At 55.0% G+C, this 16,346-nt stretch overlaps 4 protein-coding genes across 4 annotated transcripts; all 4 read left to right on the forward strand.

Annotated features, from left to right (window-relative positions):
• Nucleotides 1–1,748: 1,748 nt before the first annotated feature.
• On the forward strand, nt 1,749–4,937 carry CH63R_11777 (C6 finger domain-containing protein; the record flags this gene model as incomplete). Its single annotated transcript, XM_018306751.1, has 8 exons — nt 1,749–1,844; nt 2,061–2,173; nt 2,324–3,169; nt 3,296–3,326; nt 3,386–3,483; nt 3,531–3,605; nt 3,816–4,030; nt 4,192–4,937. The coding sequence occupies 8 exons, from the start codon at nt 1,749–1,751 to the stop codon at nt 4,935–4,937; spliced, it is 2,220 nt and encodes a 739-aa protein (XP_018153592.1).
• A 1,144-nt stretch (nt 4,938–6,081) lies between these two features.
• CH63R_11778 (uncharacterized protein) lies at nt 6,082–8,460 on the forward strand (the record flags this gene model as incomplete). The annotated part of the gene is made up of 2 exons (XM_018306752.1): nt 6,082–7,761; nt 8,215–8,460. 2 exons carry the CDS (start codon nt 6,082–6,084, stop codon nt 8,458–8,460), a joined length of 1,926 nt encoding a protein of 641 aa, XP_018153593.1.
• An 18-nt stretch (nt 8,461–8,478) lies between these two features.
• Nucleotides 8,479–8,763, forward strand: CH63R_11779 (uncharacterized protein; the record flags this gene model as incomplete). Its single annotated transcript, XM_018306753.1, has 1 exon — nt 8,479–8,763. One exon carries the CDS (start codon nt 8,479–8,481, stop codon nt 8,761–8,763), a length of 285 nt encoding a protein of 94 aa, XP_018153594.1.
• A 3,760-nt stretch (nt 8,764–12,523) lies between these two features.
• CH63R_11780 (CFEM domain-containing protein) lies at nt 12,524–13,137 on the forward strand (the record flags this gene model as incomplete). Its single annotated transcript, XM_018306754.1, has 2 exons — nt 12,524–12,595; nt 12,760–13,137. 2 exons carry the CDS (start codon nt 12,524–12,526, stop codon nt 13,135–13,137), a joined length of 450 nt encoding a protein of 149 aa, XP_018153595.1.
• Nucleotides 13,138–16,346: the final 3,209 nt, after the last annotated feature.

Raw genomic sequence — 16,346 nt, forward strand, 5'->3', positions numbered from 1 at the left:
GGATACCTCATCAGACCGCCGAGTCAGTCTGATCAAAACAAGTATCAAAGCTGGAGTTTGACGAATTTCTTCCAGTGATTTGGCTTGCGGTGAATGCAGTGGGGGAATGATCAGGTAGGTAATGTGGAAGGCGTGGAATGTGAACAAGTAACACATTCGTTTCTGCATGTCCTCACCTCACACCTCACTTCAGCCTTCCCATCATTTTGGTACTGTCGCACTCCATTGCCACATTCCACATTGCCTCGCTTGGCAAATAGGCTAGCCAACGCTGGTGCAAAGAGTCACATATATGTCCGATCTGGTATCACAAAATGGACAGAATGTGGAGGGCAGAGGTGGAGGGCAGAGGCCGGATGACGGACAGCGGAAGGCAAGGGACAAGGTATTAGGGAGTTGGTTGGGACGCTAAGATGAGAGGTAAGGGAAGGTGGTGTGGGCTGTCCCACAAATACCAAGGCCCGACGCAACGCATCGCGTCGCATCGCTGCTCATCACGCTGCACCGCATATTGAACGAGACTGCCGAAGCTACCATCACGGCAACGAGCGTGACGAGGCCGTCGGCGGGATGTTCTCAACCTAAACCTCCATCCCTCACAGCGAAGCGTAACTACTTATGCGTATCCAGCCAAGTAGCTCATGTCAATCTTGATCATGGCTGAGTTGAGCGAGATCTCATCAGGGGTTGACTAGTGATTCATATCGCATGCGAAATGACAATGACCAAATCCGACAGACGCTGCCTGTCAGCAAAGAACTGGCGGCACGGAGTCTTTCGATTGTTTCTAGTCTCAAACCTAGCAAACATCTTTTCTACGCACTTTGGGCTCTTCTCCTTATCCTTAAAAGTCGGTCTTGGTCCGATAAACAAGTCACTTACCCTGGCAAGCTGTGCGTTACCTTTATCACGTCCTGTTCGGACGATTTCATGGCTCGTCCCTGGCTTTTCTAGGTGGGTTATCAGGGCCCAGATTGCCGTCGCCTGCGCGTGGTGGTCACCTTCCTTGTCGCCATTGCTGTTTCGTTGTGTTGTAGCTCCTGCCATCCTCCCGCTGCTGTTGTGTTTTCAGCTTTAATTAGAGCTGCCGGGGAGTCGGGCTTCAACTCCGGCCCCTCCCATCAACCAATCTTCCACAGCTTCGGGTACCTTTCCTGATTCCCATTGCAGTCCAAGGAAAAACAAAACTAGACCGCGCACTCCGCTCTCGTGTTTTCACCCCCCCCAACCCCTTGGCCGGTGATGCCTGAAAAGGCAGCGAAGAACAACCGTCGGCCGCGCCTTTTGGTAGGCTTTCTACGCCTGCCCGACCGCTTCTTGACATAAACACGGCATACCGCACGACATGGTATGTTTTCCGGATAGGACGGACCCAGCACCGGGGACGCATACACACGCGCACATCCTCTTCGACGACTCCGGGACTCCAACGTCCACCATCGGGACCGCCTTCTCTTAATGGAATCCGAACGCCCCCCCCCGCTCAATGCCGTCTCTGTCACTCGCAGCCGCTGTACTGGCTTTTCTCGCGACCAGGGTTTCTCCGTCGCAGCGACCCTGCACTGGTTTCCCGAGCTGGGTCTGCTGTCCCAATTTGGACCACATACATCCACATCCACCTTGCCACCCCGCCTAGCCTAGCAGGCAATCATTCCGTCACAATATCAACTACAAAGTCTTGCTGAACGATCTGAACACTCCCCCCCGGAACCGACCAATATTTCGCTTCCTTCGCTTCAAGGGGAATCATGGACGCCGAACCTTCGTCGGTGTCTTCGAGCTGGGCGGGTTCGGCTGCTGGCAAGTCGGCCAATCGAAAAGAGCGTGGTCATATCGCGCAACGGGTAAGTCTGCTCTCGTGTTTCGTTTCACATCGACCGTCGTTGTTTCTTGCGCGAAAACTCTACTTTCGATAGCTGTATCGGGTCCGAAGCCAAGCCAAAAGGGCGAGCACGGTGACAGGTTGACTGCCTGTCCCATTCCCTGACATAGCTCGCAACGCGCTTATCAAAGGGCATCTGGTTAGTCTTGGTTTCAAATCTGACATGATATCTTGACAGGCTTGCGAGGTCTGCCGCCGCAGGAAGCAGAAATGTGACGAAGAGAAGCCAACGTGCGGCTATTGCTTCAAGGCTCGGCTGGAGTGTGATTACGGAAGCCCCAAACCAACCAAGTAAGCTCGCTATATTTTTCTTGTCCTCGCACATGAGACTTTACTGGCCCCGTCTGCATATCTTCTTCTTGCACATCTTGAATCGGAACGGCGCAGAATCGAGCTATCAAGCTTTCATCAGTGCCTCGTATAGTTATTAACTTGGTGCAGGAAAGACAAGACATTGGTCGAGTTACTCGACCTTGTAACCAACATCAACCAGCATACTAGTCATATTCCAGAATTATACACCCAGCTACTGACCTTGCGAGACAGCATACCGGCCTCTCTTCCTATCGAGCACAGCGGCGGCAGCAGTAGCAGCAGTGACAGAGCGTCGTCAACGGCCACATTGCAGCCCTCACGTCGGCTCGGTCCAACTTCTCAACACCAGGCAGCACGCCGTTATGCTTCCGCCGTGAACAAGATGATAATATGGCCTGCAGTACGACAAACGCTTGAGAACGTCCGGCCCAAGATACCCGGCCTCCAGGCCATCTTTCAGAGGCCCGGTTTCTCATCGGTTTTGCTGGAGCAGCGAGAAGACGCCCGGCGTCTGCCTCGAGGAGGTGTAGAATCCATGGCCTCGCGAGATCGCATCGCACTAGGAATCGCTCCCGACGACCTGAGTCCAGTTCACATGGCGACTATAAGTCCTCACGTCCTCGAGGACCATGCTAGAATTTACTTCAACACCTTCAACCGGATTCACCCTGTCCTAGACCGCCAGTATTTCATGGGTGTGGTGTTTCCTGGAGTTCTCATGAACAATTTCGACGAGGATGCGTCATCTACTCTGTTGTGTCTAGTGTTGGCACTCGCCGAAGTAGCCATGGCAGACGTGTCAGGTAGAGGTCTTCTGTCGTTCCAGGACCAACCTCGCAAACCGGACGACACTACAGAGAAGATCGAGTACCGGCCACCGGGAATTGAGTTCTTCAACGAAGCAAGGCGGCGCTTAGGCTTTTCTATGGGCGATTACAGCTTGGAAAGCATACAAATGTACATCCTGGCAGGGTGAGTAGCCCTCGTTGAAGAGTGAATTCCGTAGGGCTAGGCTCGAATCCGGCGCTTGTTTGCCCCAGCGTGTAGTGTTTGAGGTATAGGAAGGATGCTGATCTGAGCATGTCCTCCCGGTAACAGCTTGTATTACGAGTCTTGTTCTCAACACACGGTGAGTATGAAGAGAAAGGGGGGGTCCTTCGTCTACCTCAGCTAAACAACGCTGAACAGGAATCCTGGAAAATGACCATATCCGCGTCCTTGGCTTGCCACGCACTGATTGCCAAGTATGAACCACAGCGAGATTCCTTGACGGCCAGGGCTGACTAGTTCAGCCAGCTGCCTGATGAACTGGCCAGCTAACGGGAACTTGCAGTAACCCTGCCGAACTTGATGCCGCCCATGGCGATCAGATCTGCCGGGCGTTCTGGTATTGCTCCATCGCCGAAACGTACGTGCATCGCAGTTTAGTTTACGCGACCCAAACGGCCACCTTTATGCCCCGACGATGACCCTCCTTCATCCCATCCCAATCCCTAGCCGACTTATATGTTGGTGGGAACAATGTGCGCATGTGGCACACACCCAACTGCTTCGGCCATGCCCTCTTGTCACTGGCTCTGGAAAAACTCACCATCTAACAACCGCTTCTTTGATACAGGAGTCTCCGGCTAGAGCTCCAGTTGCCCTTGACCGGTCTTGACAAGCTGGAACCAAGTATCCAAATGCCCCAGTTTCCCGAATATGTCACCACGACCGACCAACTACTTCGTGCGCAGATGTACAATGACAGATTGTCTCATTGCGGCGAGATATTTAGTTACCAGATTTCTCTCCGAAACCTCGCCGTCAAAGTACACAACGGGCTGAAGCGAGGTGAGTTTTCCCACCCCAGACGCCCCGTTATCTAGCCCAAGCTTGCCACCAGCATACACCACGCGAGTCTCAGGGCCAGCGCTCACTCAACACTTCGGCTGGCTACGCAGTGGCTCCGTTACTTTCTACTCCTACCCGCTGACAACTCGTACCTCGCCCAGTTGTTGAAGGGTCCGCCTCTATCTCGGATCAGTCGTTTTCTGGTTCAGTCGACTCTCTAAGAACCGGCATTGATGAGCTAGCTAGGCAGCTGGAACAGTGGCATAGTTCTCTACCAAGTTACTTGAGCTGGGACCGTAACCTTGCCCCTACTGTCTTTCCAAGCCACGAAATCCAACACCCCGGCCAGTCGTTTTATGGTCAGAGCATGTATGCTGCCGGGTCAATGGAAGGGTTGCAGTCAGCTCCCATCACCGACTTCATCGCGTCCGACATCGGGAACCCCCATGCCAACACTGGCTATCCTAATTCGGACATTGTGGTGCTCGCTGTCATGCGCTCGCGTTATTACCACCTCGAAACTCTTCTCTATCGACCTTTCATCTATAGAGTTCTACACGAAAACCCGGATACCTTGACCGAAGCAGACGTGTCGGGAACCACAAGGTTTCTCCACGCCTGCGTTCTCTGGCCTATCATGGTTCCGCCGGTCTCTCAACACAAACGTATGATTCCGTGCCTCTACTTTTGGCTGCAGAATATCTTGGACGTGCTCGTGGTCTTGCACCTGTCCGTCAAAAACCCTATATTATCCAACATCCGACATGGCCATTGCCGCCAAGGGTACGAGCAAGAAGCCGAGCTGACTATAGAGTGGGGTATTGCATGGATACGGGATCTTAAAGACGCCGATAGAGCTGCACAATGGTGTTGGACGATTCTCAAAAGCCTGTATCGACTCGAATGAATGAATGGTGACCAGCACCGGGAGCACAACTCGTCATATGTCTTTGGATAAGAAACCGTCTCCGTGGATCCACCGTTGTTGGTGGCGAGCGGGCTCAGTGACCGACAGGCAGATCCTTTGGAACAGTCCACCATGCGAAGTCTTGGCCGTTGTCTTTGTTCTGCAAAGAAAGACCAGATGCGGGCATGGTAGAGATAGAGGTGGACGAACGAGACAGCGGCAGCAGTTTCGATCATCTGAGCGGCCTCACATTTCTCGTGTCACATCTGGATGAAGCTCTGAGACGGAATGCAACGCATGTCACAAGAGCCAATAAAGATGAGAAAGCTATGATACCGGAGTTGACAGCCGTTGGACGTTGAGCTCCGACATTCACGTACGGTCTAATCCAGGGAGATTGGCTAGATCCAGGGCTAACCCTCCGACAACAATCAGCTACTGCAACTTCTTGGGATGTGAACAAGGGTTTTCTGTGATTGAACGCCATCGTAGGGTAGCGGCGTATGTTGCAATTTTGATCATCCACTTAACTCGTTCATTGCGGAAGAGACAGTAAGCGATGGGTCAACTATTATGTCGGGTCTGTCAGAACCCGACTTGGGACAGAGCCCCCCGTCTATGTCTTCCTCCAAGCTGAACTGGGATTCTCCTTCGGGGCCAGGCGACTTTGCCTATGACCGCACTACGCTTGTGTCTCCTTCCGCTTTCGGGGTCGTTCCGTTGGCAGTTTCCCATCTACCAGGGAAACCTACTGGAAACTTCTGTTTGAGGGAAGGCAACATCCATGCGGTGGCAGGCCAGTCTGGACGACAAAGTTCCACCACTTCCTCAGCCACGCTGTGTGCTTTTCCCCAGTCTACAAGCCATCTCCGCGTCACCAGAGCATCTTAAAATCAGCAGTCTTAACATCCAACTCAGCGAATCGTGGGTCCCGCAAGGAACCGGCCGCGCCCAGATTTGCTAGCCAACCGGCACAGGCATATTTACTACCGCACCGCTTCATGCACCCTTTACAAGGGCCGCTACAATGGCCGTTCACAATGCATATCTCTCATACAAACGAGACACGAATTATCTACTCTACTGGGTGGTTCACGCCTCCAACTTCATCGTCAAGACCCACAGAGAGACCGACTGCCGCTAGATGTCGCCCGTCAGGTTCAACACGTCCGGGACGGTCACGGTTGATGAATTTGCGGCAATGACTCGACTCGTTGGGCAGGAGATGCGATCCATCCCCTCTGTCGTCATTGAGGTACTCCGTTCAGTGATTCTAGCGAGGATTGCTCATTGGGATGGATTCCAACAATTCACCGAGAGCAGTCCCGAAGTCCAAGACTCCCACGCTGCTGACAGAAATTTCACGATTGCCCTGTACAAGGCCTTTGAGGCTTTCAAAGCCCTCTGCGTAGAAGATGTTCAGAATGCGAACCAGGAGTGGCCATGTGGAGCCCAAATATGCGACGCCCTTGAGGAAATTGTCTTTGCCAACGACTTTTCGATTCGGGACATTCGAAAGCTGGACCATGAGGGGTCTGACTACGACTCCAGCAACGTTGTCTCTGCATCCCAAAGGCGCGGTCAAAAAAGACGCAGCATGAGAAACAAAAACAAGAGGAAAAAGAAGGCGAAGATTACGGAGCAAGGGACCGCGGCTCTGGGAAAAGTGCCCTTGAAGGAGTATCGATTTCTCAGAACCGACGAAGAACTGACAACGGAGTATACCATGGCGGTCCGCTCGTACTTCCTGGATTGTGCCAGCCTGCGTGACTACCTCCAGGGCATATGGCATGAGGTCGCATATGACGGCCTCAACAGCGTTGTCGCCGGCGCTTTGGTTCAACTGGCCTTTGGGGTCGTAAAACAAACCGAGTCAGACGTCTTCGCTGACTTCCCAGGCCAGGTTTCTTACGAAACTCTCGAGAGAATCATCACACGGGGTAACACCCAGAAGGCCGAGAAGGAGTTCAGCGCAGCCAGGCACGCCCTGGTACCGGACGATCAGAGCCAAGAGAGTGACGAGGCCTTCGTCGACTTGAAGGAGTACATGCTGTCCGATGCCTACCGGAACCTTGTCGATTTCATAGTCGATTACCAGAAGAACCGGAACGGATTTCCAACCATGAAAATGCTCATGCATACCACGCCATGGGACCCTGGCTTTGACTTGCAGCAAGCGACCAAAGAAGAGAGGCTGGAGTGGCGCCGAGTGTACACGATCAATTGGCTCTTTGACCTGGTAAACCACTACTCAAGCCCGATCCTCGAGCAGCCTCCCGGCGGACAAAACCTCGAGGACATTGACTGGTCCACCAGAAATGAGTGTCTTGCCCCAAAAGCGATTTCTGGTTTACAATACTTCGGAGCAGTCATTACCTCGCTTGCAATGCAAAAGCCTGGAACACAAGTTGCGGACCGCATCTCGCCTCTCGACGTCTTCGTCCTACAATGCGTCGTCGACGCTTTCACCGTCTCTCGCGGCTGGTCTGTTGACACATTGAAAGGGCATGTGATTATTGCCTCACCGCAGAGTTTTGACCCAACAAGAGAAATCAAGATATTCTTGCGCGGCAAAAACGAGAGAGGCGACTCCGGCTGTTTAAATTCTCTTGATAGGCTGGTGGGTATATTCGAAGCCAGCGAAGAATTCCCCAAAGAACCCGAACACCGTCAAGGTTGGCTTCGCGCCATCAGAGTGTTCTATAACAGTTTATTGTTGCTCGGCGACTCAAACCGAGTGCGTACATGCCACTCGTTCCCGAGTTCGAACTTCTCTGCGACCCACGTCAACGGCTTGTGGGAACTTTCTCCTCTTCTATGCGCCGTAAGTCTGAAGGACAATGTCGAACTAGCATATCGCTACTCCATGGCCTTGTGGGACGCTCTGGCCAGCATCACATCCATGGTCCATCTTTACAACATGCTTGTGGAAAAAAGATACATGACCATGCCAAACCAGCTTCACCACAGCCTACAGAGCACGTTTCGCGACTGCTTCTTCCTTAACGGCGAAGTGCCAACGTACGACTTTGCCCCAGTCTTGTCAAAGCGGCTCCATGATAGATGGGACCCAAGATTGCAGGCGCTGAAACAGTCTCAGTGTGATGATGCTTACAAAGTGGGTGGGTCTCATAACGCTCTGCATCTCGATCTGCTGTTAGCGTTCAGAAAAAGGGCGAACCTGTTGGTTTACGGAGAAGTGGGATGGGATATCGAAAGGATTCCGGACGACGTAATTGAACCGCAATCATCACTGGCAATGCTACGCATCTCCCAGACCAAGCGAGTCGTCGACCCCCAGACAGGAAAGAAAACCTTTGATGACACGGACCTGATCCGCCGCGCCAGAGGGGAGTTAAAGGTGGACGATGACGAGCTCTTCGCCATAGCGAATGCGCATATGATGGGCGGACCGGACGGCCAGTCTGACTCCCAGCTAACGGGGGAACAACGATTGAGGCTTGTGAAACGGGACATATACAACGACGTGTGCGGAGACTCACCCTTATCGGGCATCGACTAGCTTTCGGTCACCGCCAAGATGCTGCATCTATGGGCGGAAATCAAGAAGCAGCTACGCGACGTAAAAAACCCGCTGTATACGGGTTTGCTCGGAACTGACCAGTGGGGAGAAACAGCACATCTCATAATGAGAACCATGAATGTCCGCGACGAGCAATGTCTTCGAATCATGGCCAGCATGATAAAAGACTCCAGGGCTTCGTTGAACGACTTTGCCTATTGGGAAGATATGGGCAGGACGGCTGATATGCCAAACAGAGGCTCTGAGGACGAACGGAATGGCGTGCCATGCTCGGTCATGTGAGCAAGGCCGATAGGACCAACAGGGCTATGTGTTTGTGCATTGTTGTTTTTGGAGCGTTGACTTTGATCTGCCAGAAGTTGGGGGGAAAGTTCTGGGTGACAGGCTTGGCTCTGGCTAGCGAATCCTGTATTGAAGTTATTCAGCAATGATACACGTTTGATTATGTTGACTGGGGCGGGCAGACGAACCCCCCCCCCCTACGATACGAAAAGCCCACATTGCCTTCTCAGGAGTGCTTAGCCTCCGTGTCCTTGCCCATTCGTAGGAGAAAGGTTCCGCTCCGGGAGAGGCTGACGCTATTCGCGGTCTCGCCTGGCCACGGCACGGTAAGGGGATTATTATCTCGAGCACGACGCGACAAGGAAACCATTTCCTACGTCACACATAAAGCAGAGAGGGAGGCCGCAACTAATCTCGTACCTCACGTCCGAGCACCAGCTCTCTTCTTCTTCATGTTCTCCGTCTCTTCGGGCCCCCTTCCTGGCGGCTTGAAGGACCGGGGGTGGGGAGAGAGACGTCAAAACGGACCGGACCCGTGCACGGCGTGGCGTCTGGGTTCGTCAATGACACGCTCGATATCCAGGCGCCGCACGCGAGAGAAAGGGGGCGGCGCGCTTTCTCGCGCACCCCCCTTGCCCCCGTGCCCCCGTGCCGCCGGGCCGCCCCCCTCGGCTGGCTTTCTCTCTGCTCCATCTGTACTGGAGGGGTAGAATATTTACTCATCGTGATGTGTTCAATGAGATGCACTGGGCGCCAGGCGATGGACGGGAACCCGACATTTCGGTCATATCGACGGGACTCTGGCTAACTTGCCACCCCAAGACGGGGGGGTATGTCGATGGACGGGCTAGCTAATTAGTCCCGCAACTAGCTTACCAGCCCTTTGGCCACACACACACACACACACACACACGCCCAAACGTCCCGCGAAAGGAGCTACAAGAAGCTAATCTTGCGCTGGGTCCGTCGGTGACGCGAGCCGCGGCCCAGGGGGCGCCACTATTGAGAAAGACATGGCTCGGTACGGCGTTGGGTATCGAGGAGGAAAGCGGCGGCGCAGGCGTGGCAGGGGACGGGCGCCGTCCGGCGCTTGCTGTTGCGCTACAGTAGTCAGCTCGGCGTATACGTGTTTATGCCTACCCTTTGAGGGTTCTCGGCCGTTGCTCACAGGGCGGTGACTTGTTCCAGTCAAACACATAAGGATGACCCCGTTGCTCAGGAAGTACGTCGGAGAGGGGAGGGAGGGGAAAAGAGGGCGACGTCCAGCTCTCAGCCAGTGACACTGACCCGCGGCTCGTATATGCGTGTGGAACGTACAGAGTCCCGTCCCGCAGCAGCCTGGCCAGGTTCCGACAGTTGTTGCAGCATCGTTGTCAACAGGACGTGAATATCTTCTCGCCACGTGGCCGGAAGCAGACCGGTCTTGTTATTTGTTTTTATTTTATTTTGCAATTCACTGGGCGTTGGTGTTTGGCGCGGTTCCGAAGCGTCTGGTGTGACATGGCACAACAGGTCCGGGAAAGATGTGAAGAGATGACGTGGATGCACCTCAACGAGAGAGATGGGTGCCATCCAAGGGTAGCAGTTCTCGGGAGGAACGCGCGACGTATCAAGGCTCCATGCACACTTGTCTCTCGCAGGTCCTTTCGCTGTCGTGTTCCTCACGCATGCACAGCCGTCCATCAAGCTTTCTCGGCCGCTTCTTGGCCCGGCTGGGCGACGCAGCTCGCGTGCTGTACCGTATCACGGTCGTTCCCGTTTCCGTTTCCGTTTCCGCAGGGTGCCGGAGAAGGCGACTAGGGAGCACGGGGCCGGGGTGGGGACCGGGGGTCGGGATGGAATGAGAATTGCGTGGCGTGGTACGGCCGTTTGGCCCGCCCTGTTTGTAGGAAGGTTTGTGGGAGCCTAAAGGATCGCGGCGGCGTTGGACAGGGTGGGTAACTTGGCAAGTTGTTTGACTCTCCCCCTCGACGGAGGAAAATGGCCGAGAAAGAAACCGAGTCCGAGCGACACATGGCCGCAGTCGATCGAAAAGTATGTCGACCGGCTGATGGCACGGACTGGACGCAGCGCTGATATCAGACGGGCGCCCGTATCCTGTGCAGGGTGGGTTGTCTCTGACAGAAGGTAATGAAGAAAAAGGAGGAAAAAAAGAAAACCCACACTAGCCTCACGCCTTTTGCTGTCTTCAGAGCGGCGCGGATCGGAGAACCAAGACACAGGAAGCGGTCGTTTACATGATGTAAAGAGCGTACGAGTGCCCATCAGTGCCAGTCCAAGCCCCTTGTCGGTTGCACTTTGGGGGGATGGAATGCAAGTCCCCCTACTTTGTGTATCTGGCCGTGATAAGTATGATGCTCGCGCGATCCCGAGTCCCTGGGCATGGGGGACCTGGAGTCTGGAGGTGATTTGTATGCAGGGGAGATGTGGAAAGACGTGGGAGACGATGCCCGGAATGTGGACCAGGGTGAGGATGGCTGCCGGGCGACCGAGCGGCCTCTGGGATGCCGGTGGGCGGGGAGTTTGTTCCTTCTCTCCCGCCTCATCTTGCGGAGGAGATGGTCCTCCGGGGTACAGCGCAGGGTAAGGTAGGATTTCTTTTCCTTTTCTTTTTCGTTCTTCTTTCGTTTTTGTCTTTTCGTCTGGAGTTGTGTATGCGAGAACGATGGCGGAAGAAGATGGCCTGCCGAGACAGGAGTCGATTAACGGGGCTTCCGTCCGCACCAACGATCCAAGCAAGCGAGCGAGCGCGCCACGCGTCGACAACCTCGGGAGAGTTTGGACGATGTTTCAGTTCCACACTCCCTCCCTCCCTTCCTTCCTCCCTCGCATTCAGGGACGGCGGTAACCCAAACAACGGATGGCCAGGCGGACGAGGGAGGAAAGTGCAACCATGGACGGAGCCTCCGGCAGCTCCGGGGCCCCGGAACGGCCATGTCAGCCCCTCCCGGACCGTCCAACCCACAGGGCGAGTGGGGCGGGAAGGGGAACAAGCGCTCTCCGGGTCTTCCGACCCGTCTCTCTGTCTTTCCGTGTCTCATCCTGTCCCTTTCTGTATCTCTCTTCTCTTCGTACCAGCAACGTAGACTGTCTCCCTCCCTCCCTCCCTCCCTCTCCTTGTCTCGAATTTGCCTGGGGCGGCTCTGGCTCTTTATTACCATGTATGCTAATCTTCCAACTTTTAAATTGCTTTGGGCAAATGAGTTCTACAACGGGCCCCAGAGCCCAAAAGTTTAAACTCTATTAAACTCAAAACGGGGATGGCATGACAGGCGCGCAGCCAATGAGACACACCAAAGGTGCCCGGCGGTGCAACACACAATGGTGATTCCCTAGGCGCTAGGAGAACGGGTTCTTTCATCAAAGGGGAGAGGGGAATGGGGGGGGACACGACGGCGGTAGGGAAGCATGGTTCGCATCGGGGCTAAAGCATACCACCTTCCACCCGTCCTGTGTTCCGTAGCAGTAACAAGCTTCAGCCTCTTCCCCTCTCCAGGTTCTCATGCTCACCTGTTCGGTCTCATGCGTTTTTGCCTGCTCCCCTCTTTCTCTCTCCCACCACGGCAGTAAAACCAGCTCTCTGTCCTCGTCTCGTCGAAAGATCGCATCGCATCATACTTTGACGCTCAAACACCCCTCGTCCACGACACGTCCACGACACGACACGTCCACTCGACCCTGACTGAACCGAAGCCCATCGAGCGTCGCCCAACACAGATCGCAGAAACACGTTCACGCTACGTCCACGGGACCTCCGTCCATGATGAAGTTTGCCATAATCATCGCTCTCGCCGGTCTTGCCGTTGCGCAGACCGACCTCCCCACGTGCGCCGTACGTCGTCCCCTCCCTCGTCTCAACATCTCCTTTGGACTATGCTCCCCCCCCCCTCCCCCCTTTCATCCTCCTTCCCCAGCAATCGACGCCACAGGTCGCCATGTTTACTTTTGTTGGTGTGTACGTGCGTGTTCGTGCTGACCCGATTGCGCCGTGAATAGCAAGGCTGCGTCAACCAATACACCACAGGCAATGCCATCGCCGGCTGCAGCAATCTCGACATCAAGTGCATCTGCTCCAACGCCGGCTTCCTCGACGGCATCGCCTGCTGTCTCGCCAGTGCCTGCCCTGCCGCCGAACAGGAGAACGCCGTCAAGTTCGCCAAGAATATCTGCACCGGTGCCGGCGTCACTGTCCCCGATCAGGTCGTCTGCAAGAGCGGAAACGCCTCGTCTTCTGGCTCGCCGGCCACTGCTACCCAGACCGGTACCGCCCAGACCGGGACGCCCGCGTCCGCCACGAACACACCGAACGCCGCAGCCACAATGGGTCCGGTCGCTCTGCTGGGAGGTCTTGTTGCTGCTTTGGTTGTCTTGTAGAGTTCCAAGGAGAAAACGACGGTTGGCGTTTCACGATTCGCGGTTGGGGAAAAGTCCTCTTGTATATGATGGCCCTGAGCAACGCAGTTGAGACAAGACATCTCTGTCTCTGTCAACTGCCGCCGTCGTCGGCTTTTTTGTGTGTGTTGGGGAAGGGGGTAGCATGACGAATCGTAATCATTGTGTGTACTTTGGGTGTAGAAAAATCAACGTCTCGAAAGGTATCAGTCGTCGAGCGTCCCCGATAACGACGAGACGGTGAGAGGTGTCATTCCGCACCGCCGTAGCTGTGAGCAAGGCTAGCCGCCATGACGTTTCGACACGGGACTGCTCCCGTTCGGCAACATCAGATGCCCTCGCCATCGGTCTGCTTCTACGATCCCGTGCGACCGACGAAAAAACGTTGACGGTGGATCGTCAAGTACATTTCGGAAGAGACGGGGTTGGCCGGCCCGGCAGAACTACGGGACAAGCAAATAGGTAGGTCGAAGCATCGTCGGGACCCTTGGACCCCTGCCTTACATCATTCATCTGCCGGAAAAGCTCACTCACTGCAAACATGATGCGTCTGTGAGTCTCTGACCGCGCTAGCCCATTGGAGCTCAACGTCGGTTACCTCGTATGTGTCCGAAATGGCCATGTACGATTACAGTATATTGCCGTGAGGCTAATTTGGGTTTTTGACAAACCTTCTCTGGAACTCCAGCGGGAAGGGAACCTGGGCCTTTCCCAAACACCCTCGGGCCTCTTCTTCCGAATTTGAGAGTGGATGGGGGAGAGGGGTGAGGGGGGTTTGGTGCTGGAAGCGCCGAGTGAGCGCGGGATTTGATAGAGTCTAGTCAGTCGACCGTAAGTATGACCGGATAACCGCTGGACATCGCGGGACTCCTGCCGTCCAAAAAGAAAAAAGAGAAAGAAAAAAAGAGGGCAAGATCAGGAGTTTGGCCGCACGCCGTTCTGCTTGCGACCACACCAGACAGCCCCAATCTGCACGTCTCGTAGTCGCTGGGCGAAATTTCCATGCCTCGACGACCGTAGTGATCGATGGGTACTGTGTAGAGTGACAGGTGGCGGTGCTTCGAGCCCTGGCCCGTGGTAAGCTTTGCCAACTTGTCGCAGATGAGCGGGTATGGCCCGTTTTGAAGTTGTCGCCGCGTGTTGAGAACTTGAGATCACAACCAGAAGCGCGGCAACGCGCGACATCGCGGGGGTGGATAGCCGCATCGTTCACCACAACTTACTAGGCTCTGGCTGGGCCGGGAAACCCCGTCCGCCGAAAGGGAAGAGAAAAAAAAGAGAGGGTTGCGGCCATGTTCCTCGTCCCCGTCGTTCATTGAGACGGCATGCTGTGAAATGCAACGGTAGCAACCCTTTCGCTGCAGGCCGGTCGCTGCATTCAAAGATGAAGGGGAGAAATTACGGTTCTTTCGAGCCCGAGCCCTCAAAACGACTCGGGTGGTAACGAAGGCAAAGACGGGAGCTCGGCGTGTACATGATATGGCGAACTCTTGACCGGCGCACCGTTGCACGCCGCATACACGGAGACTACCACCACCATCAACACCACCCCCCCAGCAGAAGGAGTAGTGCCGTGGTGGTTATGGTACTAGTGCTGATGGGAATCCCAAAAGACCAACACGAGCTTCCACGACTCGATTGCATCAGCATCTTAGAAAAGGGGTCAGTTTTTGAGCCAGTGAGCCAAGCAACATGTCGCCAGAAGTCAAGAAAAAGCCGACAGTGGGGTTTCCGTCTCTCGAAGCCGCCCGCGGTGGAGGCCGCCTAGTTTTCACTGCCACAATGTTTTTGTACACCTCCACGCCGCCGGTCGCCCGACGAGAATGTTGCTGTGCCCCAGCCCAGTACTACTTGACGTCGGCGCTCTTGCGACTATGGGATTTTGGGAGGTCCGACTTATGTTACCGTTCTAGGCAGAACCGGCTTGTCTGTCGTGGACCAAATAGTCATCAACTGGCACCGGTATAGCAATTCGCTGAGACTGATTCAGTCCGTCGAACGGAGCTGCCCCCCCGTCCCGCCGTCTTTGCCGTCTGCCGTCTGCTCTCCGCAGGTCCGTTCAACTTGCACAGTTGGGTTGGGGCAAGACCAAATGCGCGTAAAACCGACACATCGTTAGCGCTCCCAACTGGGTATGGCGGGATGCCGCAAAGCGGTGGGTGGATGTGGGAGTTGGCCAGTGCAGGTAGAAGTATATGCAGGCCTAGTGCAAGGTAGCAGGCATATCCGAGTTTAAAGTTGAAGGGAGCTCACGTATCCTACCCGATGTTCTGCCGTGGCATGACATCTTCGCAACAGTGCGTCAACAGCCCACCTTCATTCATCTAGAACCATGGCTTTTCGTATTCCGGATATCCAGGACGTTCTGGGAGGGTCAAGCGGCATGGAGACATCTCCCCTTCTCTCCTGCCTGTGTCTCCACAAGGCGAACAAGGCCTCGGCGTCGAGCGCTAGTGTATATGAAAGGGCTCTCCACTTGCTGTCAGACTCGTACAAGACACTGTCCTGGCGCGGGCGTGCCTGACAAAATCCCTTCCAGTCCATGGTTGCGAGCCAGGGGGCGCAGAAGCCTCGTCCGCCTGGTACCCTGTCAGGATGGACGTGGAACGGACATGATTCGCCCAGGCTGCGATTGATGCCATCATCCAGCTCTGTCAGCCGCCGTTGCAGGGAGCAGGCAGGGATAGGGGAGCATGGAGATCAGATGAGGAATTTGGGGTTGTTGAGGGGGGGGGGGGGGGGGGCGTGGGGAGGAAGCCGGATGGCGCTTTGATCATTTGAAGTCTGGTGTGAAACCTGGTGGTGGGTTTGTCCGCGAACGCTTTGACACTGCACTTCCTGGGTATCTGGTTCTGCGAGAAAAAGGTTAGAGAGAGCGCACACACAGCTTGGAGGGGGGGGGGGGGGAGGGGCTCGAAGATGGAGTGTTGAGACTTTTCCAACCCAAGCAATTGTCGATGCAAACCCGCTTCTTGTGTGATGCGTCGTCGACCAAGAGTGGTGAAAGGCCGGGGCGACCCGACCAGCACGACTTCGTTGAGCCCGAAGCCTCTCGCCGTCTCGTCCTGCTGCGACAACCCGGCAAGGCTAGAGTTCGGTTTGTCCTCGCTGGAGAAAATAATTGGCGGTATAAGTAGTACTAGTTGTGAGAACACCTGTGTATGCACGGCGCTGCCGGTGGATCGAGCAGG

The sequence above is a fragment of the Colletotrichum higginsianum genome, chromosome 8 (assembly GCF_001672515.1).
Source record: "Colletotrichum higginsianum IMI 349063 chromosome 8, whole genome shotgun sequence".
In the NCBI taxonomy this organism is placed as follows: Eukaryota; Fungi; Ascomycota; class Sordariomycetes; order Glomerellales; family Glomerellaceae; genus Colletotrichum; species Colletotrichum higginsianum.